The 22,413-nt window shown below is 45.3% G+C and overlaps 2 protein-coding genes across 2 annotated transcripts in view; both read left to right on the top strand.

The window, feature by feature from the left end:
* KCNH6 (potassium voltage-gated channel subfamily H member 6) overlaps positions 1-5,121 on the top strand; it is a 34,814-nt gene extending 29,693 nt beyond the window's left edge. The window contains exons 12-16 of the mRNA XM_057381201.1: positions 217-316; positions 568-855; positions 2,029-2,200; positions 3,217-3,415; positions 3,787-5,121. Coding sequence (XP_057237184.1) covers positions 217-316; positions 568-855; positions 2,029-2,200; positions 3,217-3,415; positions 3,787-4,074 — 1,047 coding nt within the window. The 3' untranslated portion in view covers positions 4,075-5,121. The remainder of the gene's footprint in view (positions 1-216; positions 317-567; positions 856-2,028; positions 2,201-3,216; positions 3,416-3,786) is intronic.
* An 835-nt stretch (positions 5,122-5,956) lies between these two features.
* On the top strand, positions 5,957-21,145 carry DCAF7 (DDB1 and CUL4 associated factor 7). The gene is made up of 7 exons (XM_057381200.1): positions 5,957-6,440; positions 12,536-12,694; positions 13,003-13,114; positions 14,160-14,278; positions 14,881-15,090; positions 15,648-15,765; positions 16,226-21,145. Exons 1-7 carry the CDS (start codon positions 6,303-6,305, stop codon positions 16,396-16,398), a joined length of 1,029 nt encoding a protein of 342 aa, XP_057237183.1. The 5' UTR covers positions 5,957-6,302; the 3' UTR covers positions 16,399-21,145.
* The last annotated feature ends 1,268 nt before the right edge of the window (positions 21,146-22,413 follow it).

Raw genomic sequence — 22,413 nt, 5'->3', positions numbered from 1 at the left:
AGTGTCAGAGCAGCAAGGACAGCCCCAGAAATCCCTTGAGCTCTGAAACCAGGGTGGAACAGGGTAATGGTGAAAAGGAAAAGGCAGCTTTACCTTCAGAAGATGTGSGAAGGGCTGGAGCACACATGGATGGGAAATGGCACCCAAGGATGGGCTGTGGGACACAAATGGGACATGGCACCCCGTCCCTGCTGACCAGCCCCTCTCATTCCTCAGGCAGACAGCGTTCCCCGCTCGCCCCTCAGCGAGGACTACGACTGCACCTACCGCCGGGCTCGCCGCCGCAAGCACTCCCTCTGCCAGCCCAACAAGCCYGGTGAGTGCCACTGCACTGGCAGAGCCCAGAATGCAGGGCTGGAGAGCAGCAGAATCATTAATTACTGCCCTGRCAGCTGCCCCAAAGCATACACTGCAGTGCCTCTGTCCCTACAGACCATCCTGTGCACCCAAACCGCCTTCCCTCCCTCCCCTTGGGCTGCCCAAACCCTACAGATATCCTAGAGGGAATGAAGGCTGATTTTTCCATGTGTGCTACTCCCCAAACTAACCTGCTGTGCTGCCCCACAGATCCAGACACGGGCATCTCTGACGCCGAGCAGTATCACACCTACTCCGAGCTCACCAACCCGCAGGACCCGCTGAGCAAGGAGCAGTGGGAYGACCAGGGCAGCAGCACCTCTCCCTGCTCCCAGGCCAGCGAYGACGAGGCCAAGACGGGCAGCCCTGCGAAAGCTGAGCCTTTCCCCACGCCCAAAAAGGAYGAATTTGCTCTGCCCTCGCTCAGCCTCATCACCACCAGCGCYGGCAACGTGGAGGTTGGCAAGCAGGTGGCGGAGAGCAGCCAGTCCTATGCAGGTACCCAAAGAGATGGCAGGAGGGTGGCCAGAGCTGCTCAGACATGATGGCTTTGATTTGGAACAAATCCAACAGCTCACGTGGATTTGAGGGGACCCAAGGGTCCTGGCTGCCTTTTTTTCCCAGTTGGATCTGCTCTGTCCCTCCTSTGTCACTCCATGTAGGTCAGGGTGGGGGTGAAAGTTTTAGACAGCAGAGATTTGTTTGCTTTGAAAAAAAAAAAAAAAACTGAGTAAAAGGGTAAATAGATACAATTAGACACAGGAAAGCTAATTCACAGAAAACTAAAAACCATGAAAAAGAGACAAAAAAGAAATAAGAAAGGAAACAAAAAAAAAGACAAGCTTTACCCATTGCTATATACATTGTATGGGAATAGAAGCTAATTATTAATTGTTTAAATTCAAGACTTCTTTACAATAAATGGCTTTGCATGCAAAAAAAACCCTAAGCAAAGCCCATTGTGGGAGTCAATCACTGGCAAATGGTGAAACAAAAATTCACCTGTCTACATAACCACCAACAAACCAGGGTGGTGGCTGTCCATCTACACATGTTGGTGACAGCATTCCATGTGTGTCACGATGGTGGCTGTCCATCTATTTGTGTTGGTGACAGCACTCCATGTGTGTCAGGGTGATTTTTGTCCATTTGTGTTGGTGACAGCACTCAATGTGTGTCATGGTGTTGGCTGTCCATCCACACATGTTGGTGACAGCACTCCATGCATGTCAGGGTGGTGGCTGTCCATCCATACGTGCTGGTGACAGCACTCCATGTGTGTCAGGGTGGTGGCTGTCCATCCATACATGTTGGTGACAGCACTCCAAGTGTGTCAGGGTGGTGACTGTCCATCCATACATGTTGGTGACAGCACTCCATGTGTGTCAGGGTGGTGGCTGTCCATACATGTTGGTGACAGCACTCCATGTGTGTCAGGGTGGTGGCTGTCCATCCATTTGTGTTGGTGACAGCACTCCATGTGTGTCAGGGTGGTGGCTGTCCATCCATACATGTTGGTGACAGCACTCCATGCATGTCAGGGTGGTTTTTGTCCATTTGTGTTGGTGACAGCAYTCCAYGCATGTCAGGTAACAGAATCTGGAGCACCTCCACAGCAGAGGGGCTGGAGGATGCGGGCCAGAAGTACTGAGATGTCTCCTCTCCTTCCAGCCACTCCCCTGGACATTCCCAACATGTTCACCTTCTGGGAGGACCGGCGGCCGCCCCACCCCGCGGAGCACATCTCGCTGGTGCCTGGCTCGCAGGACGTGCCCCTGCACGGTGACTGCAGACCAGGGCAGATYGAGTCCAGGCTGGAGCTCCTGCAGGCCCAGCTCAGCAGGTGGGAAGGGTTGGAGATGACCTGGGGGGCTCTGGGTCATCACTTTTCTGCTTTCCAGAGGTGGCTGCAGTGGGCTCTGTGTGCAATGCCATGTCCTGGCCCCTGGGGAAGGCACGGGAGCATCTCAGAGGGCAGGTTCCTGACCCTGGCTGCAGCCCAGCCCCTTATCTGCTGCTGTGCCACTACCCCTGGCATCTGTCACCACCCCCACAATCCACCACAGTGCCACCACCCCTGGGATCGGTCACTTTGCCGTAGCTCCCAAACTCAATGTAATTGCAGATAGGAAACCACCCACAGGTACGACTGGAGCCCTTTGCAGGCCCCTTCTTCCTGCTGCAAAGATTTACAAGCATCCTCTTGCTCAAGCAAATGAGCCTCATGACCATCATTGCCCTCTAAATAAGAAAAAATATATGATTTTTCAAACTGACAGAGAGTAGGTTTAGATTGGAGGCAAGGCCCTGGCACAGGGTGCCCAGAGAACCTGTGGCTGCCCCTGGATCCCTGGAAGGGTCCAAGGCCAGGTTGGACAGGGCTTGGAGCASCCTGGGACAGTGGAAGGTGTCCCTGCCTCAGTTCAGAGTTAAGAGAAGAGCTACTCACCTCAGTCAAGGACAAAGCAGAAGGAAGAGAGTTCTACTTTTCCATTTCCTTCTATTCCTCAGTTAAAAATGGTTGGCACCAACCTGCCTTACTCCATCTGTCAGCAAAGGCAGCTGGCCTGGAGAATTGATCCAGATTAAAACTAACCATTGCAATTTTTTCCCCCCTCCAGGGTAGTTTTAGCTTTTTTCAAATCCCCGCTCCAGATCCCAGTTTGGCTCCACATAAAATTGGGCAGAGGATGATTGAGTGTGGCAGGAGAGAGATGGCAGGATTGATCTCTCTGGTTTGGAGCTCTCTAAAAACCTCAGCAAGCAGCAGGCAAAGCATTATTGCCCCGGGGCAGCGGGATCTGGCACCTCCTCCCAGTTGGGATGCTCTGCACTAACGCTGGGCTGCTCTGTCCCCAGGCTGGAGTCCAGGATGTCGTCAGACATTAACATAATTCTGCAGCTCCTGCAGCGCCAGCTGTCCCAAGTGCCACCCGCCTACAGCCCCATCTCGCCGTCCTCTCACAACCTGGCCATGTACGGCATTGTCCCGCGGAGCCTGGAGCCGCTCACCCCCTGTGCACCTCCAGAGGACCAGGAGCCRACAGCCCAGGAGCAGGTAAAGGTGYTCCCACAGCTCTCCCAGCTCAGTTTCTGCTGTGGTCTCGCTGCCCCAGTGCTGAGTTCCCTCTGGATAAAGCACAGCTGGACATTCATGGGTCCCAGCAAAGCCTAGGGATGTTGACTTGTGAGCAGATGTGCTCAGTGCATCGCGGATTTTGGGGCACAGTTGCCATCCCTAACACCCCTGCCATCCCCAGGTTGTCACATCAGTAGGGAGGGAAATGGGCTCCTCTGCTCTGAGSCTTCCTCAAATGAAAAATAAYAYTTTGGGCTGTGGAGCGTGGTGAAGYTCCAAAGCTRATGAGAAGAGAGCATGGCTTTGTCTTGCTTTTACCACAACCCATGTGCTTCCTCCTTTCCCAGCAGAGCCCGAGCTACACAGAGGTGGAAAAGTTCCACTCGAAATCCAGGGACTCCTTGTCAAGCGGGATGCAGCTCTCCGCGTCGTCCGACAAAACCATGACAGTCTACTCCGAGCAGGAGCACCACTCCCCACCTCTCCCRGACCCAGAGCCTCCCCACCAAAGGGCACCAAACACCCAGGGACTCTTACGGGGCTCTCGCTTCCCTTCCCTCCCCGAGCAYTTGGAGGCATCTTCCGAGCACCAGGACATTCAGAGACACCTCTCCGACCCCGTGCTTCCTGGAAGTTAGAGACGTGCAGGATGCAGAGCRAGTCGAGAGGAACTTCAACTGCGAGCCCGGTCAGTTGATGTTGATTTTGACTGCAAGGGTAAGACATTGGACAATGCCATTGGCTCAGGGGTATAATTTGTAGCTATCTTCTGCCACCGTGACAGGAAGCGTAGAGTGGCTGGCTTCCAAGGTCAACGTTTTCCAGTGGTTCCCATAGAATAGATTTCATTTGCACATTAGAGTGAACCTAGAACAGGTCTTACAGCCACCACTGAGCTGGTTAGGCCACGCAGCTCCCACCGCCTCCTCTTTGCCAAGGCTTCTTCTCAAGAAGGGCACGAGCCAAGCGAGCCAGAGTGACCACAGGAGAGCAAAGCCATGGCTCTGGGCTGCGGGGCCACTGTGCTGGAGATCTCTGGAGCAGGGACTGTGGTGTTGGTGCCAGGCTCAAAAAAGAGCCCGCAGGTGTTACAGAAAGAGTGATGATCGCCAGAGGAGGAGTGGGAGATCTCCGCGGTGTGGTCCGAGGGAAACTGCAGGTGGGAAGCACAGGAAAAACAAAGGGACAGAAGCTTGTCCTCCTTGACTGCCACTGAGAAACGAAGGGCCAACAGCCCCTGCCACCTCAGCCTGCTTCAGCACGAGTCCCAGGGCGATGACTTCTCCAGCGAGGCCGAACACGCCTTGCAAACCCCAACACACATCCCACGACTCCCCAGGTAAATCCAACCGCTCACTGGCCTGGGCATAAAGCACAAAACTCAAAAGCACAATCCCAGAAAGCTGAAAAGCCCCAGACGTCTCCTGTCCAGCCRTCCCTCAGAGCTTCTCCCTTTTGATAAAGGTTCAATAGGTGCTTCCTCCTGGCCATCCCTTGTCCCAGCAGCGTTCCCAATAGGAGAAGCCCACATAGCACTGCCGCCTCGCCGCTCGGGTAGATGCTGTGACAGTCCTAGGCCGCCAGCTCAACCAATGTATCGAGCTCCCTTTGAGAGTAGTCAAACTGTGAGCATCTCTTTCTCTGGAGTTTTAGTGTACACTTTGCTAATAAAGATGTTTTTGGCACCTGATGTGAGTTACAGACGTGTTCGTTGGGAGCATCCATCCTGGAAAGGTGTGGTCAAATCCCAGTTGTTTCATCCAGGAGCCCAAGTGCAGTCAGGTCAAGGATGAAGGCTTTGCCAAACAATCCCTTCCTGATAGGACACAGATGAGACTCAGCAATAATTCGGAAAAGCTTTCCTGCAAGCCCAGGCAGCTGTGTGTGAGAAATGATCTCACAAATCCAGCTCAAGCAAAGCTCAGACCAAGAGTCCTGACAGCGAGTGGGACTTGAAGGAACCGGTGCTTCACGGGCCTGGACCCRCGATCACACATCACCCACCCTAGACGGGATTAAATCAACCCCGTGTCCAGCTGCGCCCCTTCCCCCAGTAAGGCGCCGGGTGCCTCCTTCCAAAAATAAGCMCCATAATTAACCCTGTTAATTAGAGACAAGCCCGACCCCGTCCGCCACGCGCGGGACTCGAACCGCCGGGACTCGAACCCGCGGCCTCATCGGGCGCCTGAGGTGGCCCCACCCGCCTCGGGCTGGTGTGATTGACATAACTCGCAGCCAATCGCTCGTCGATAAGCGATCAAAATCCCGCCTCCAGTCACTGCGACCCCGGACAGCCAATGAGATGTCGAGAAAGAGCGCGCCCACCCTTCGGGGCGGGGCCAAGCGCGGCCGTGGGTTAACCCCAGCCAGCGAGTGAGCGGCCGTGAGGAGTGAAAGGCAGCGGGACCAATAGGAAACCGCAGCTGGCTAAACGGACAGGCAGATTAACCAATAGGCATTCGGCACTCTGAGTGACAGCCAAGACAGCCAATCCGCGCGCAGTGGGCGGGGCTCCCCGCGTGGCTTCCGTTCCCGTTGTGTGAGGGGCCGAGTCCCAAACGGCCTCAGCGCTGCTGCCGCCGCTGCCGGGTCTGGGCCGGGACCGGGGGACGAGCCGGGGCCTCCCCGTTCCCCGCCGCCGCCCCGGGAGCTGAGCCGAACCTCTCCCGCCGTCCCGGGAGCCGAGCCTTCCCCGCTTTCCCACACCCAGCGAGCCGTGCCGGGCCGTGCCGTGCTGTGCCTCCTCCGCTCCCCATCCCGGGGGCCGCGCTGAGCCTCCCCTCAGCTCACCCCGCCACCCCGCTCTCTCCAGCCGGGGTCCCCCGCAGCCCCCCTGGGCCAGGCCCGCGTCCCCCCCGGCCCAGCCATGTCGCTGCACGGGAAGCGGAAGGAGATCTACAAATATGAGGCGCCCTGGACCGTGTACGCCATGAACTGGAGCGTCCGGCCCGACAAACGGTTCCGCCTGGCGCTGGGGAGCTTCGTAGAGGAGTACAACAACAAGGTGGGCAGTGATGGGCACAGGGACTGGGGCAGGGAAGGGGTTGACCCTCCTCATTCCTGGGTTGGGGTGGGTGAGGGAGCTGTGCAGAGCCATCAGGTTCCCCCCTAAGTACAGGCTCTGTTTTAGAACCGGGCTGGTTTCCTTCTAGCGAGCCCCGAGTTGATGGGACACTGCGGGGCTGCGGTGGGGAGAGCCCTGGGTGCTGCTGATTTTGGGATAACGCTGCTGCAGGGCTTCTCATGACCTCTGAGCTCCGGGGATAACGATTGTGWTGACTTCAGTCACATAAGCACCACATGCTGTGAGGTCTGTGTGGTGGAAAGAGCTGGAAACTAAAAGTATGAAGGTGGGATGAGTCTGGATTTTGCTGCTGTAGAAATAAAAGAAGGTCCCMCAGCTTGGGCATATCTGGCTTTTTGGTCGATATAAAGGAAAGTTCATGGCCAGGAGTGAAGTTTGTGCATACATATGTGTATATGATATGATATGATATGAAGAAGTTCCACCTCAATCTGAGGAAGAACTTTTTTTCCATGGAAGGTTGCAGAGCACTGGAACAGTCTGGTCAAAGAACTTGTGGAGTTTCTGGTGGCATTCCAAACCCACCTGGACATGTTCCTGTGTCATCTGTTTCAGGTGACCCTGCCTAGACAGGGGGATTGGACTGGATGATCTCAAGAGTTCCCTTCCAACCCCTTCAATTCTGTACTTCTGTGATGTCCAGGGTGTCTGAGACTGTGTTGGAAATGTGCTGTTCTCATTGTACTTTCTTGCTTCTGCGTGATAACTTTTTTTGTAAGTATATAAACCACTTTCAGTGACTCCTCAGTACTTTTCCCTGAGAACAAGGGTGTAATGAGGCATGAGATTGTGTCTTCAGTGTTTCTCTGCCAAGTGTAAGTGGAGAAGTCACACGGGTAACAGAGACTCATCTCTCAGAACACACATGCAGTCACTTCTGAACAGACTTCAAGGTGCTGGTCTGGTATAACAAATTCATAGAAACAGAAGAGATGAGAAGATGGCTCAAGTTAYAGAGCATCCTGGAATTCCTGTGAGACTGAAGGTTTGCCAATACTGCTTGGTGTGTTTATAACATGTAGCTTTGTAGCCATATCAAGGTGTTTAATGGAGATAGTGAAAATACTGTCAGAAATTTGGTGTTGGGGATAGGGCTCTGGGTAAGGGTGTGGTGACAGGGAGTGGCAGTGACATCTTTCAGAGTGGTTAGATCACTGCCCTTGCAGCAGTGCTAGCCATGGTGCTTTGCTGAGCATGTTGTAGTTCAGGCACTGTGAGCTCTGTGTRTGAGTTGTTTCCTTTTGCTAGAGARTGTTGTGGTTCTGGGAATGCTGCTGGGGACAGGCAAGGCCTCAACTTGAAAACTTCCAATTTCTTTAAAGACCAACTTGAAAACATTTTGTAGTCTGTACTCTGAGRAGGTAAAATAGCAAATCTGCTAAGAGCTTTGTTTAGAGATGGCACAATTAGTTAATGAGGGACTATACATTTAATTTTGGAGCATTCCCTGGGCTTGCTCTCAGAGTGCTCAGATCTCTTTTCAGCTCAAAGTTCCAGTGTAAAGCCATGGAATCAACTCCTCTCTTCTACCCTTTACACTCACAGTTGTTGCAGGCAGAAATTGTGTAGGACTGTGTAAGTTATGGCTGTCTGTAAATATTACCCAGGGCTTCTCTTGACCTCTGAGCTCCAGGAATAATGATTCTGTTGACTTCAGTCCATGTAAGCACCACATGCTGTGAGGTCTGTGTGGTGTAAAGAGCTGGAAACTAATTGTGTGAGGATGAGAAAAGTCTGGATGCTGCTGCTGCTATAGAAGTAAAGATTATCTATGACTAAAAATTAAACCTGTGCAATTAATGCAGTAAAATATAACCTTCATTTGCTGTGTCTCTGATATTTCAGAGTGAGTTTTATATATTTTAGTTTTCTTGTTTGGTGCTTTTTGTAGGAAGACAGTTAACATGGAGCTGTCTTGGCTAATTGCAAATGTTGTTATTGYTCAGAGTATTGATGTTGTCTCCTTGACTTTGGGGACTGGAATACTCTTGGGAGTGGTGTTTCATCTGCACTGTTTTTATGGTGCCTTATTATGACTCTCTCAGCTGTGCTGGGCCCTTTGGAGGGTGGTGAAACATTCAGGGAATAGTTTCATGCTCCAGATTGGAAACTCTTGGATGGRTACTGTAAAACTGTGCCACCTACACACTTCTTGTAGACTCTTCCAGCTCCTGGAACAAAGATAAAAAACCAGAAACTCCTGTTTAAATAGTTCATGACATTGTGCTGCAAATGTGGGGTTTGTAGCCTGATTCTGGAGTTGACAAAACGTAAGATTTTTTACAGAGTACTGTGTGAAGTTTTGTCCTTCTGCATATAATTTGCCCTTCATGGTTGAGATGTTTTATATTGCAGCTTCTGAAATCAAAACACATGTATAGGTACAGTAATTAAAAGGATAATGAAAACTGATTTTCATTTTGGCTTTCTCTTTGCAYTCACCTCTTCAGAGGTTTCTGAGAAGTTCCCAGTAACATTTCTGTTCCTGATATTGCAATAGTTTGTTACAAATAACTGGCTTTCTTCCATAGTAACCAAAATAGTCTGGAATAGTGTAGCTTGCTTGAAGTCCAACCAAATAGGTGAATATACTTTTTCCTTATTATTCATTTAGGATTTCTTTTAAAAAGGCTTAATGCCCAAGTGTTTGCTGTGGAAGTGCTCACTGTGAGGGAATTATGGAAAATGAGTGGCAGATTTTTGTCTCGTTAGTCTCTGATTTTCTGTTTCTGTAGAAACTACTAGCATTTGAAGTRCTACAGGTTACATGAGCAGGCTGTTTGCACTTCTCTTTGGTGGGGAACTCAAACCTCTTGGCTGCCAAACCCAGATTTACTGTAATCCCCAATTCCCAGACACCTCTAACCCTGTCAGCTGTCACATTGATGGKGTCTRTGGCACWGACTGAAGCTGATTGCCAAGACCTSTTTGAACCTCARAGAAGTTTTGTTTCAGCTTRTWCACCTTCACTGACCAAATCACTGCTACAAGAAGAGAGATGCCTTCCTCTGGTTGGAAGAATTAAATGATTTGAGGTGGTGTTTCCTGAACTTCTTGTATAGGAAGCTGTGGTCAGCATTTGTAATCCCTCATTTATCAGTGTCATGATGGAAGGGAACACTGTTTGTAGATCTTACTGTATAAAATGCTCCACGTGCTCCTAGCTGTGGCWTCATGGATCAGGAGCAATCTGTGGAAAACACCAGGAAAGGCAGATTTTTGGGATCTGTCTGCAAGACAAAACTGGAATCCAGTTTAGGAGGCAGTAGAGGTTGAGCCATACACAGCTCTCTCCCGTCACTGGAGTGGACAGACAGGTTCTGACCAGGTGCTTCCAGATTTCCAGTTCCTCCAAAGCAATGCCTCAGACAGAGAGCGTTCAGGGCTGTTGTTTTGCCAGAAGGTCATTTGTTCTGTAAGATTTAGCACTGCAAAGAAAAATTGATTGCACGCTGAAGATTAATTGGTGCAGTGACATCTTTCTGATTGTACATGACCCTAAAATAATTGTGAAATGTCATTTTGGGTAGTTRCTAATTAGATTAAAGGCTTGTAGTTTGGGGGGATTTTAAACTACTGTGAATTTACTTCACTGTTTTCTTCAAACCATGTAAGAAAAAGAATCTGTTAGCAAATTCTGCATCGTTTAGTTCTGTGTCCGATTCTTTTAGATCATGTTGGAGACGGGATTTTTTTAGAACTYAAGGAATGATTAAAGGAACTTCTTTACTGGCATGCACTGTTGCAATTAAGMTTTATGTTGATAAGTGCTTGGATTATAATATGCCAAAATTAGATGTGGATTTTCCTATCTTGAAATGTTGGAGAAACAAATAAATATTTAGCATTCCTAGCTACTGTTATGACATAATCACAAACTTAGTTGAGATTGAATGCACTGATCCTCGTTTTCTCACTGGAAAGACTTACAGGAAGATGCAGAATGGTTCAAATTATATCCAGRCTGACAGGTACTTTCCAATAGGCATCATCTCAGTTTTATCTGGGCTGGACCTCAGGCACTCCTTCATGCAGCAGCATTTTTGCCTCACTTGCAGGAGAGACACASCTCTAATTTAATTGATATCCTGGAAATAATTCATGTCCATTCCCTCGTGTTCAGCCTACACAAGAGGATGAGTAGAGGTGTTCTGTAATGACTGTGTGTGATCGAGTCCRAAGTGTAGAGTCACAAATTTGAATATGCTGAGCTTGGAAAGAATAGAGCTCTTCAAGCATTGCTCCTGCACCWTCTCCAGGCAGAGCAGCGCGTTAAACGTGAATTTCCAGTGCAGGAATATTAACATTAACACCAGTGAAAGGAGGTCCTTTGCTGTTTGAAATTTGCTTGTGATGATGAGGATGTTGATTGCTTTGTGTAGGATTAATACACTTGTGTGGAGCTGAAAACAGCATAAGCAAAGGAGAAATGATTAGAGGTCATTTGTCTTCTGATCCTGACCTTGCCACAAGATTTTCTATCACCAAGGACAATTTGCTTCCTTTGTAGAATCCGCTTAGTATTTCTGATCCCTAAAGGAGTTAGAAAGCTATTTGTCAATCACTTCAGAAGACTGGGAGATTTTTGACTGATTTATACTGGAGTGTGAAGGATAATAAGGAGTACTTTTAATAAAGAGAGGGCAAGGCAGTCTCTGTTTCAGTTTTTGGAAGCATACTTTGCTGCATCTTTTAGTGTTTGTTCTGGGGTGGAAAGGATGGAGCTTCTTATTGTGGGTGACAAGGTTTGCATTTAAGAGTATCTCTAAATGAACCCATAAAACTGCAAATTAATTAAATTTTAAGATCCACTGAAGCATTCTTTGATTTTCTGTTATGGGGGGAAAATATGATAGATTTACCATCTAGYTGAAATATGTAGTTTATTAGACAAATTGCATATCCCAGGATATTTAGGATTTTTCCAGATAAACATCTTAGAAAAAGCCCATTAAGCCACTGTTCCCAGGAGGAAGCTGCTGTGTGGAAAGTACTAGGAAGTTCCTACTGTGAGCAGCTTACAAACTAATTGTAGTGAGTCGTCCCCATAATGTTTGTGTTTGTGCAGCATTTCACACAGTGGGACTTTCATCCTGTTTGGGTCCTGTAGTCACTGCAGCTTAAACAAGTCCTCCCAGCACCTTTTGTTCTCTGAACACTTTCTGACATGTCAATATTTTTCTAATAACATCATGTCTGGGACTTCAAGCATTACTTCAGGTCTTGTCATGRCCAGGCTGTGTGGAGATAGTTTCTTGTTTGCTCTGTTTTGCATCACTTTCACAACGGGGCAARTTTTGCCCTTCCCCCTGACACATCACTGTGCAAAAATACTAATTTGGAACTCGGTTACCTAGAATCTTTCAGCAGACCTGCTTTCTTGGACTGTTCACACAAAACATTTGAATAATGTAAACATTTTAGCTTCCCAATATGTTTTTTAAAGTTTGAATTCTGTTTTACTTTCTTTCTCTCTGATGTGATTAATCTATGAGTCATTATTTCATGCACTTGTGACAGAACATTTTGGGTCATGTGGTGCTGAAAAAGCTTGCCAGCTACCTGACATGATCCATCACAGTCTGCAGGGTTATGGCAAAGAATTCCAAAATATGCACTTTAATTTTGGTCTCTGGAGATGACATTGTTAGCATCAGTTCAGTTAAGGATGAGTTAGAATAAYATTTGTGCAGTTTAAGTCTGTGATTTAAACTGGGCTTTGCCATGTGGAAAAGAGAAGGGTGGTCTTTAATCCTTTAGGATTGGATTTCAGTTCATTTGGGGTCATCTCTTCAAATCAAAGCGCTGTGGTGATTATGGATTCTTCACTTTACTTACATGCCCCAGCAACACTTTAATAGTTTCTCATTTCATTGACACGATGGTCCTTTTATATTGTGTTTGAGATGACAGAWGATGTCCTGAAACAAACTCAGGCTTAATGCTATCATTAGAAATTATTATTATTATTAATATTTTGATAAAATGCTTTCTTTTAAATMTGGTTCTCACAGGTGCAGCTTGTTGGTTTGGATGAAGAGAGCTCAGAATTCATTTGCAGGAACACCTTTGATCACCCCTACCCCACCACAAAGCTGATGTGGATCCCAGACACCAAGGGAGTCTACCCAGACCTGTTGGCCACCAGTGGGGACTACCTGCGAGTGTGGAGAGTGAGTAAATCCTCCCTAGGAAAAGATGAACCACAACATGAATTGTGGTACATATTGATCTCATTTTCACTCAAGACAAGATTTTCTTCACTGCAGTAATGTGACTATATGACGGCTATAGGAGAAACAGAATTATCAGGGTAATTCTTAGTCAACTTATTGAAAATGAGCTGGTGGTTGTGTTTTCCAGAGCTTTAGGATGTAAAGCTGAGAGGAAAGAAACCTGGCATTAACTCCTAATGTTTTGTGCTGGTGGAACAAGTCAGGTGATGTTGTTTTTTAAGTCAGATGTTTCCTTTTCTCTAAAGGTGGGTGAAACTGAGACCCGGCTGGAGTGTTTGCTGAACAACAACAARAACTCAGATTTCTGTGCTCCACTGACATCGTTTGATTGGAATGAAGTGGATCCKTACTTATTAGGTGAGACTGACAAAATGTAATGGTTTTGGCACACTTCTGAATTTAGTCTGAAGTCTGGGCTGCAACTGCTGCTGTGTCACTGCATGCCCACTGGTTAATCTGATAATTAACCACAGAAATGGTTAACAGAAATGCATCATAGAAACTGCCATTGTCTTACATTAAAAAATAAAAATAATSATCTCATGGAAACTTTTTTCAATTGGAAGATGCCCTGTCCATTACAGAATGGGTCACTCAGGTTGGACTGGGGACATTTGGAGATAGCGAGTCTTGGCTTTCAGGGCCAGTGAGCTGTTGTTTTAGTGCTGAGTAAGGATGTGCATCAGCACTGTGACTTATTTCAGTGTGTTCTGGAGTGGATATAAAACTGTGCACTGAGCTGTGTGTTTTGTGAAGCCATTTCAGCAGCAGGAGGAGAGTCAGGAGACTTTAATTCAGTTGGAGGAGGGGTCTGAACGCTTAAGGTTTAATTATTGCCTACGGACAAATTGTGAATCCAAGATGACTGATCCAGAGGTTTGTTTCCCAGAAGAGAACAGCCATTTATGTCAGGGGGATTTGCCCAGAGATTAACAGTGATAATATGTCTTAGTAATTATTTACTACATGATTTATTTTTTGTGCGTTGCGTCTCTCATCTCTTAAGAGCTTTACCGCTAACCCCACCTTCAATCCGCAGCAACAATCAATTAATAATAACACGCCATCACAACACGGATTGAATTTGGGGTTTGGCATGCACAAGAGACACACAGGATGGGAAAGTTGATCTCAGAGTTGCATCAGGCTCCTGAATAGATTGAAGCAGACATGAGCTATTTACACTTTATTCCTGTGTGGAAGGCTATTTCTGCAGCTGAAAGGTTTGGGTCATTTAAATGCGTGGAAGACTGCTGGCTGTTTGACATTCTTGATTTTAATTCTGTGCTGTTCTCRAGGCTATTTTGATCTGTAGATGTTGGGGGATGTTACATTAATCCAGGAAGTGATTAAATCATTTGTGACAATATTAATTTTGCTAATAGAAGTGATTTTGTTTCAGGTACCTCTAGTATTGACACAACCTGCACTATTTGGGGTCTGGAGACAGGACAGGTTCTGGGAAGAGTAAATTTGGTGTCTGGCCACGTGAAGACCCAGCTTATTGCACATGACAAAGAGGTGATGGGGTTTTTTGATTGTTTGCATTGCATCTTTTTAAAGCAGTAGAAAAGGAACAGAACTTTTCCATTTTCCTCCTTTTTTTCTTGAACAATCTGATGATTCAAAAAGATCATTTATGTAAGTTTGTATGCAGATTTTCTAAAATTATGTACAGTTTTGAGTACCTAAATACTGTTGGCTATTATTGAAAYACTTCTTTTTACTCATCATAGACTCTGGACTTAAAAAAAATGCTTGTTTTACCAGATTGCACTCCAGAATATTGTAGAAAAATAAGGTAAAAACATAAGGTAAAAAAATTAGACTTGAAGTCAACTTCATATTGAAGGCAATAAAAAGCTTGGAAAATTCTTTCATTTTAACATTTCACTTTTCAACAACTAATTTAAAAAACCCCGAGTCTGGGAAGTGGGTGCATTCTGATTTCARTGAGTGATACTATAATTACCTAAACATATTTTTCTTCATTTTGACAAGCGTAATACCTAAACAGTTGCAAGAAACATCAAGTATTTGAGAGACTGTGTCACAATTAAATGTGTTATCTCTACCTGAGCTGCACTCCCCGGGGGTGTGAGCTGAGGCTGTGCTTTGTGCAGGTTTACGACATCGCCTTCAGYCGTGCAGGCGGGGGCAGGGACATGTTTGCCTCGGTGGGTGCTGATGGATCTGTGAGGATGTTTGACCTCCGTCACCTGGAGCACAGCACCATCATCTATGAGGACCCACAGCACCACCCACTGCTGCGGCTCTGCTGGAATAAACAGGATCCCAATTATCTTGCTACCATGGCCATGGATGGGATGGAGGTAAAGCAKCAGCTCATCTCCACCTGGGTGCTAGTGGTGATTTTCTGGGGGATGTGGCTTGAAACTAATTTACAGACAGGTATTTATGGTGTAAGGGTCAATGTCAGCACCTGGGGTRTGATTAAGGACCAGTTCTTAGTGCACTGAGGAGTTAAAAAAGTGACTTTGGCATTATAAACTTGAGCTTTATGGCTCAATTTCAGCTGATTTTTAAAGAGGAGTATGTGAGCAGCTGGGCTATAATTTTCACATAAAATCTTAACTGCAGATGTTTTAGTCACCTTGTTCTTTCCCAGTTCAGTTTTAATTTGTAACCTGGGCTGTTTCAGCACTGTTTGCCACTGTGGCCTAATTCCCAATCCCTGTGGAAGTCTGAGCTCTTTTGAGACATGATACACTGACCAACTGGAAGCTGTTCTTTAGGAACAAGGCTTGCTTGCCAACCACATCCTTTAGGAAAGAGCTGAATTTATAGCCTTACCTCAAAAATATTTCGTATTTTGAAGAAACGAATTTTTTAAAATGCAGTTTATTAATGTAGCTGTTTTCTCCTGAAGGTTGTGATTCTAGATGTCAGAGTTCCCTGCACCCCTGTTGCCAGGTTAAACAACCACAGAGCGTGTGTAAATGGAATTGCCTGGGCACCTCACTCCTCCTGCCACATCTGTACAGCAGGTAAGTGTAACCTACAGGGGAATCTCAGAGTCTTTCACTGCATTTGCAAAATCATCTTCATCCTAAAGTTTATGCAGTTCTCTGCCTGTCTTTTGCTAAAGAGTTTAGAAGTTCTTTTTTAGTGACTTTCCTAGAATTTTTATGGAAATAGACACCTACTAGAGTTTATTGTGCATCAGCTCTGGCTAAGCTGTATTATTTTAATGCCCCTTAGCTTTTTTGCAATCCAGTTCTGAAATGTTTTCAATTGTTATGAATTCCATTGATTATTTGTTTACTAGCTGTGTCCTGGGTAATGTATAATGATCCAAGTTTATTTTGTTAGAGTGATTGTGTTGTTGTATCTGGCTTGAACTGGATCAGTACAAGAACAGCCATATCTTAGGCTGTGGGGCTGTTAGTAGGCACATATGGATATGTTGTCACACTCTGACTGTACTTGCATTTCCTGTCTCTGCAGCTGATGATCACCAGGCTCTCATCTGGGACATCCAGCAAATGCCTCGTGCCATTGAGGACCCAATCCTGGCCTACACAGCCGAGGGAGAGATCAACAATGTACAGTGGGCATCCACGCAGCCAGACTGGATAGCCATCTGCTACAACAACTGCCTGGAGATCCTCAGAGTCTAACTCTGCTGCTTCATGCACAGTGAAGCAGGGCTGTGTCATTCCCCCTCCCCTCTAAAGTAAGAACACCACCAGTCAAGTGGCCAGTATCTGTTGTTGCTTTGCATCTACTGTTACAAGAAACTGTTACAAGAATCGGTGGCAGGTGTCCCCTGTCTCTCAAGACTCTAAAATGCAGAGACGTGCTGAGCCTCTTGGACCTTCTGGGTTCTGGTTTTCTTGTTGAATTCTTTTTCCCTCAGTAAAAGTTCTGTATATTTGTTTGTTGACTGTATTAATAAGCTTGCAGGCTTTTAAGTTGCTGCATATGTCCATGTGTTTGTCAGCCAGCTGAGGCAGCACATCAACCAGTTTAATAGATGCAGGTGCAAAATAAGGTGGGGGGAAAAGACAATGATGTTAACAGCCACCTTGGCAGGAATCTTTATCATTCCTGTTGTTGCTGCCTCTGAACTGTTTAAACGTTTGTATGTTTTTTATATATTGGGCTAACTTTCTATTGAGTAAGGTTTTTTCTCCCTGATTCTTACTTTTGATATGTGATCCACTTCCATTTGTCCAAAGCAGGACCTGTTCATGGATACAAACCACAGTAACACTGCAGGCTCCCTGGCAGTAAAGGCCTGCCAGAATTAACTGTTGCCTTGGCTCCCTGTATCTGGTGACCTGGGCAGAATTCTCTGGTGCTGTGAAGTACAAGTACTTGTTGCACAATTTCTTTACACATTTTTTCTGATGCTCAAGGCAGTTGTTACTATGGTAGGTCTTATTTTTAAATTCTAACTGAATTTGTGTGTATCCTGCAGTTGTGTTAGCAAACAGAGCGGTGAAAGGTTGAGAAAGAAGATCCATGCATGATGTGAATTCCCAGGAGATAAACAACTTCAGAAAAARTGTATTTGTAATGGACTTGGGATTGATACTTCCAATCAAATTATTTCCCCTCAGAAGACTTACCTTATCTAAACCAAAATAAAATGGTTTCACAGTTTGTAGCTTGCTTGATTGGCAAATAATATGAGCAAGATTTTGTGGTTAGGCTGTACTTTGARGTTTATTTGTGTTTAGCCTGTATTCCTGGGAGGTCTTGAAGGGAGTGCAAAGCAATCTTTTTGTGAAGTGTATTTGCTTTGTACTGCCAGGTCTTGTGCAATGAACGAGACAAGTCAGAAAAGCTAGTCTGCTATCCAAAAGAAGACATTTCTCTGGAAGAATTTATTCCTTAATGTGATGCACAGARGTGGATTTAGAAGGAAAGAAGCTGTGCCATTGAGGCCAAGGTTTGGCACTTGTCATCCTCCTGACTTTGAGGGATGTGCCACAGGGCTTCTGTTTGGAGTAGTGGATCACTCTACAGTAACACTGCTCAATGAAAGCTGAGTGGATTAGGCAAGATAAAAATCTTTGTTGAAGTCTTACTGTAGCACAGGTCCTGTGCCAAGGCTCTGCAGTGCTCTCCGATGAAGACATGACAGCCAGAGCTGGTCTGGAAGGGTGTGCAGCCCAGTTTCCATGTAAATGTCAGAAACCATCAAAATTCTTTCCACCTGATGAGTATTCACCTGCAACTGGAGGTAGTTTATAAATAGTAGGACACTGGCAAACTTGGATCTTGTCAGTTTATGCAGGAAAGGCAAGTTGGGAAAGCAATTGCTGTGGAACAGTGAAGCTGACACTGTCAAATATGGAACAGAATCTGCAAAGTTTTGTCATTCTGGACGTAGGGAAATACTCTTCTGCAGGCTGCTTCTCACTGTGGAGCTCAGAAAAGCATTGCCTCAGGAATTTGATAGGAATTCATTAGGGACAGTTTTATTCTGTTACTCCTTTTGATAGCAGAGAACCAAGAGACTCTAACACAGTTCAAGCTGATGTTTTGTCAATGACACTGTTCAGTAGTGGGATTTCTGACAAAGCTCAATTTGACTTGAAGGTCAATTTTTCTTCTTAGCAGCAGTACTGAGAGTAGTGTGTTCCATTTTAGCTAGATGCCAGCGCAGTGTTAGCCAAACAATTAGCTAYCAGTTTTTACAACAGCACTTCATCTGAAACTGGAAAAAAACTTCTGCAGAATGAAGTGAAAATTGGGTTTTCTTAGCAGGAGCAGTTAATGGCATTCATAGCTTTAGGAGTAATCTAAAATACATTCACAGGCTCATCATGCACTGTTTAATTTAAAACAGTAGGCAAAATGTGGTGTGTTACCAAGAGGAAACTACCTGCAATGTTAATACTTTCCATGTCCCCTTTTTTGCTTCAAAGTTTATTCCTGTATAGATGGCACGAGTCAAAGATGAATGTTTCTCTTGCTTAGATGAAAAATGCATCTTTTATAATTGTATTGTGCTTCAAAACAGACATAAGATAATTTAGTTGAAAGTGAAGTTACCAAAAGACTCCACAGACTTCACTAAATGGCAAAGACAGTTTATTCCTAGAGGAATATCATGTGTTCCACTAAGATGATAAGAAGAAAGCTTGTGGAAAGGACTCATAGTCTGAATGGCCAGGTAAATTCTGCTTCTGTTGGAAAACAATCCTGTTAGGGACCTGAAGAGGATCCAGTGTCAGTTCTTCCATCCATAAAACTGCTTTAAGTTTATTTGTAGAATTGGGTGCTTATTCCAAACGCATCAAAGGCAAGTGAAGGAATCTTGGAGGCTCCAGTGGATTCTAAAAAAAGCCTGTATCCTGTTTGTTTAGCCAGTTGGGATACCTTCTGGATCTACAGCATATTGCTTTGGGCATAATCCATTGCCAGTCTTCATATGAAATTGCATTTTAAATCACTAGAGACTGTTTTGGCACTGGGAAATGATACTTGAAATAACTTCAAAGAAGTCACTTGAAAGGTTAATGAGTGAAAAGATGGGAAAATCCTCATGGGTGAAATGTTCTGTAGTGCAAATGGCTCTTCCATATAGACAAGGAAGKGAAATACTTTGGTGCCCTTTTGCCAGCAGTTGCTGACCCCGTGACAGGGAGGGAAGGCTCTGGTTGGTGAGTCAGGTTCATCTGCAAGATAAAACAAATCCTGACACTTATCACTGGAGCCTGTAAATTGAAAAACAGTTTATMACCTTCTTGACATTCAATTATGTCRGGTATAAAGCCCCCATAAGCATTATTTTTCCCCAAAGTTCGTGAAAATAAATACTTCAATGTTTCATTCCTGTTATTTGGTGCTTACTGCACAAGCAGAGGATGCAGAACAACTGCTTGCAAATACCTCATGTTTTTTGAGTAGAAAATAACAGTAAGGGAAAAGTGAACACAGGTAAGGTGAGCAAAGCAGAAAAGCACTTGCTGTTGTTGGTACAGGCCAGCCTGATTCTGGGACAGAAATACTTCTGACTTTAGTTCTGTGTCACTTCTCAAAAATCAGTTGATTAATTCAAGATAACAAACTATCATTTGGTTGTTGTATTCTCTTTAAACCAAACTTTATACAGATTTCTACTATTGTGTGGCCAACCTGCTGGCTCTCAACCATTAGATATTGATGATGTAAAACTYGTTAGTGAGGTGAAAAACCTGCAGCAAACAAGTTGAATTGTTGAATTAGTGTGTAGTGTGCCAACTCTGTGAATTGTCTAAATGAGGGGGGCTATGGTAGCTTGCATCTATGGGAATTGTACTTGTGTGTGCAGGGATTTGAAAGGCAAGGATTTGAGTGCTTTGACAATCTATTTAGGAAGAAGACACAGTGGCTTCAAATGATATGAAAGGAGACTGATAAAACAGGTTGTTCCTTATGGAACCTTGAAATGTATTTAACGGGGGAGGCATTGCCTCTCATAAGTCAAAGTTAATGATCCTTTCAAAACTTAGCTGTAATTACTCTCCTGAATGTTCTGGATAATAGTAGAAAGCTCTATTTTTGCCTGGTGGTGCAATGAGAAGCTGCTTCAATCTCAAGTGTAGATCACAGCCTGCCAGAGACCAGGTGAGGGGAGGAGTCCGATGTACGGAATTCACAGATGTTCTCGTGCTTGTTGTCAATGTAAATGAAGAGCTGAGTGTGTCAGTTTTGTTCTCTTGCAGATGGCACTTTAAYGAGTATATTTTTGGTAAGATTAGGAGGAGAGTCATCTTTTCCTCAGCCCTTGTAAGGTAGGCGTTTGTCCATGTTGTGTAGAAGATGTTCGATACCACCATCACCAAAATCCTAAACTGGGGTCATCCTAGAGGACCCTCACTTGTTTCTMCTGAAAGCCAAAAACATGAGCACTTGACAAGATTGTAAATGTTAAAATGAAGCTTCRTGTTCTGAAAGTGACACTGTCCTGTAACATCAACCCAAGGGATGTAGTGCTGTGTGTCCCCCACTATCCTTTTTTTCAGGAATTCAGCCGTGTTTGGGAATCCTCTTTTTTACCATCAGAACATGGTGGTGGCAATGCTGGTTTGCTTGTGTAGGGATGTGCCTGGATTCTTTGAACAATTTAATTTTGTGTGAGAAAAACTGCAACTGCTGCCTGTAAATTCACACAGCCTAAAACATGGAACTGGCCAGTGGTGTTTCAACTCTTTCCAGACACTCTGGAAAGGATGCACAGCAGCATTGGGCTCAGCAGATTGCACAGTTTCAGTCCCATCAAAGTACTGAAGGGCTGAGTTTTCCCACTGCTCGTGGCAAAGTGGTCCCACCACCCCAAATTCACATTGTGTTATCCTGTCAGGGAACACAARTTCTCTCTAACAGCATTTCCTGCTTTCTGCTCTCAGACCAATATTCCAGAACAAGTCTGTTCTGGACATGGAAAGCACTGAGCAAGGTACTGTCAACTCTGTCCCARTTTCTCTTGATCTTTGCAGAGAATCCAGGGAATTAATTGTATGTGGCACTTAAAGAGCACTTTCTGATGCAGCTGTACTTCCCMTTGCTTACCCAAGAAGAGTCAGAAATGTTTCATTCTTGAGGGTATTGAGGAGAGTTTAGCAATGCCTCTGACTCGGGTTTTTTTTTCAGCAAAAGATCTCCAGAACTTCCAATCAGCACCTTTCACCAGTGTTAAAAAGAACAGTAATTAAAAATGCAACTAAATGCCAGTCATTGAAGGCTCATCTGGTGATTCATGGCAGACATCAGAGGCAAAGGCACTTGTGAGGATGGCTGCTGCCTTTTTCATGTGGCAACTGTGTCTGCCATGGACCTCAGGGCCTTTTGTGCAGCCTCTGATACTCAGCATCAATCAAGAATTTCCATGKTCTTAAAAATAAGTAAAATTATCTGTGTGGTTTCCATAAAGTTTGCTCTTTTTTTTTCAGGAAATCTAACAAAATGAAGGAAAAAAGCTATTCCCTGACAAAATGTGTAGCTGTAAACCCACGGTCCAGCTCTCATCCCTTGGAGTTTGCTTTCCATGTGCAACTCCAGTCCCTTTTTAGTGCTGAGGGTGGGTCTGTGGGGTCTGAGCAAGGCAGAAAGGCAAGAACCACAGCAGGACAGAGTCCCAGTACAGCTGGAAAAAAAGTATGTTGCTTTTTTTGACAACTTGGGAAATACGAATTATGAAATCTACTATTTAAAAAGAACCTTTTTTTAATTCTTGGGTTGCTAGCAGTGTAAAATGTAATTTAAATCCATTGCGCCGAAGCATTTTTGTTACAAGTAGCCAAGTAGGAGATGTTACTTTTAGGTGTTTTCCCTTCTKCTCTTCCCATTCACAGTCCCTTTGTGGTAATTTTCTGAAGGTGTAATCTTTGTAGCATGATTGTACAAACATCCATATGAGATTCCTGACTTCTTGTTCTCTCCTAAACTATGTTAAAGCAATAGTAATTTTACTTCTGTCTTTTTCTTCACCTGCAACTTCGCTACTATTCTGTCCTAGAGGAATCCCAGTATCCTGCTATTCAACAGACATATGTTGTTGACATGGATAACTGCAGTGTCCCTATATTCCTTTATTTTTATGGAGAAAATATAAAAGGGTTTGTTACAATGGATTTTAACACCTGAGTCATGGAACCGTATCATTGAAACTCTGTAAATTCTACGGCAATTTTCTGAAC

This window comes from Malurus melanocephalus, unplaced genomic scaffold (assembly GCF_030028575.1).
Source record: "Malurus melanocephalus ecotype Western Australia unplaced genomic scaffold, MMel_1.1 scaffold_496, whole genome shotgun sequence".
In the NCBI taxonomy this organism is placed as follows: domain Eukaryota; kingdom Metazoa; phylum Chordata; class Aves; order Passeriformes; family Maluridae; genus Malurus; species Malurus melanocephalus.
Note: the sequence above shows the minus strand (reverse complement) of the source record. Positions and strands in the feature narration are given on the sequence as shown.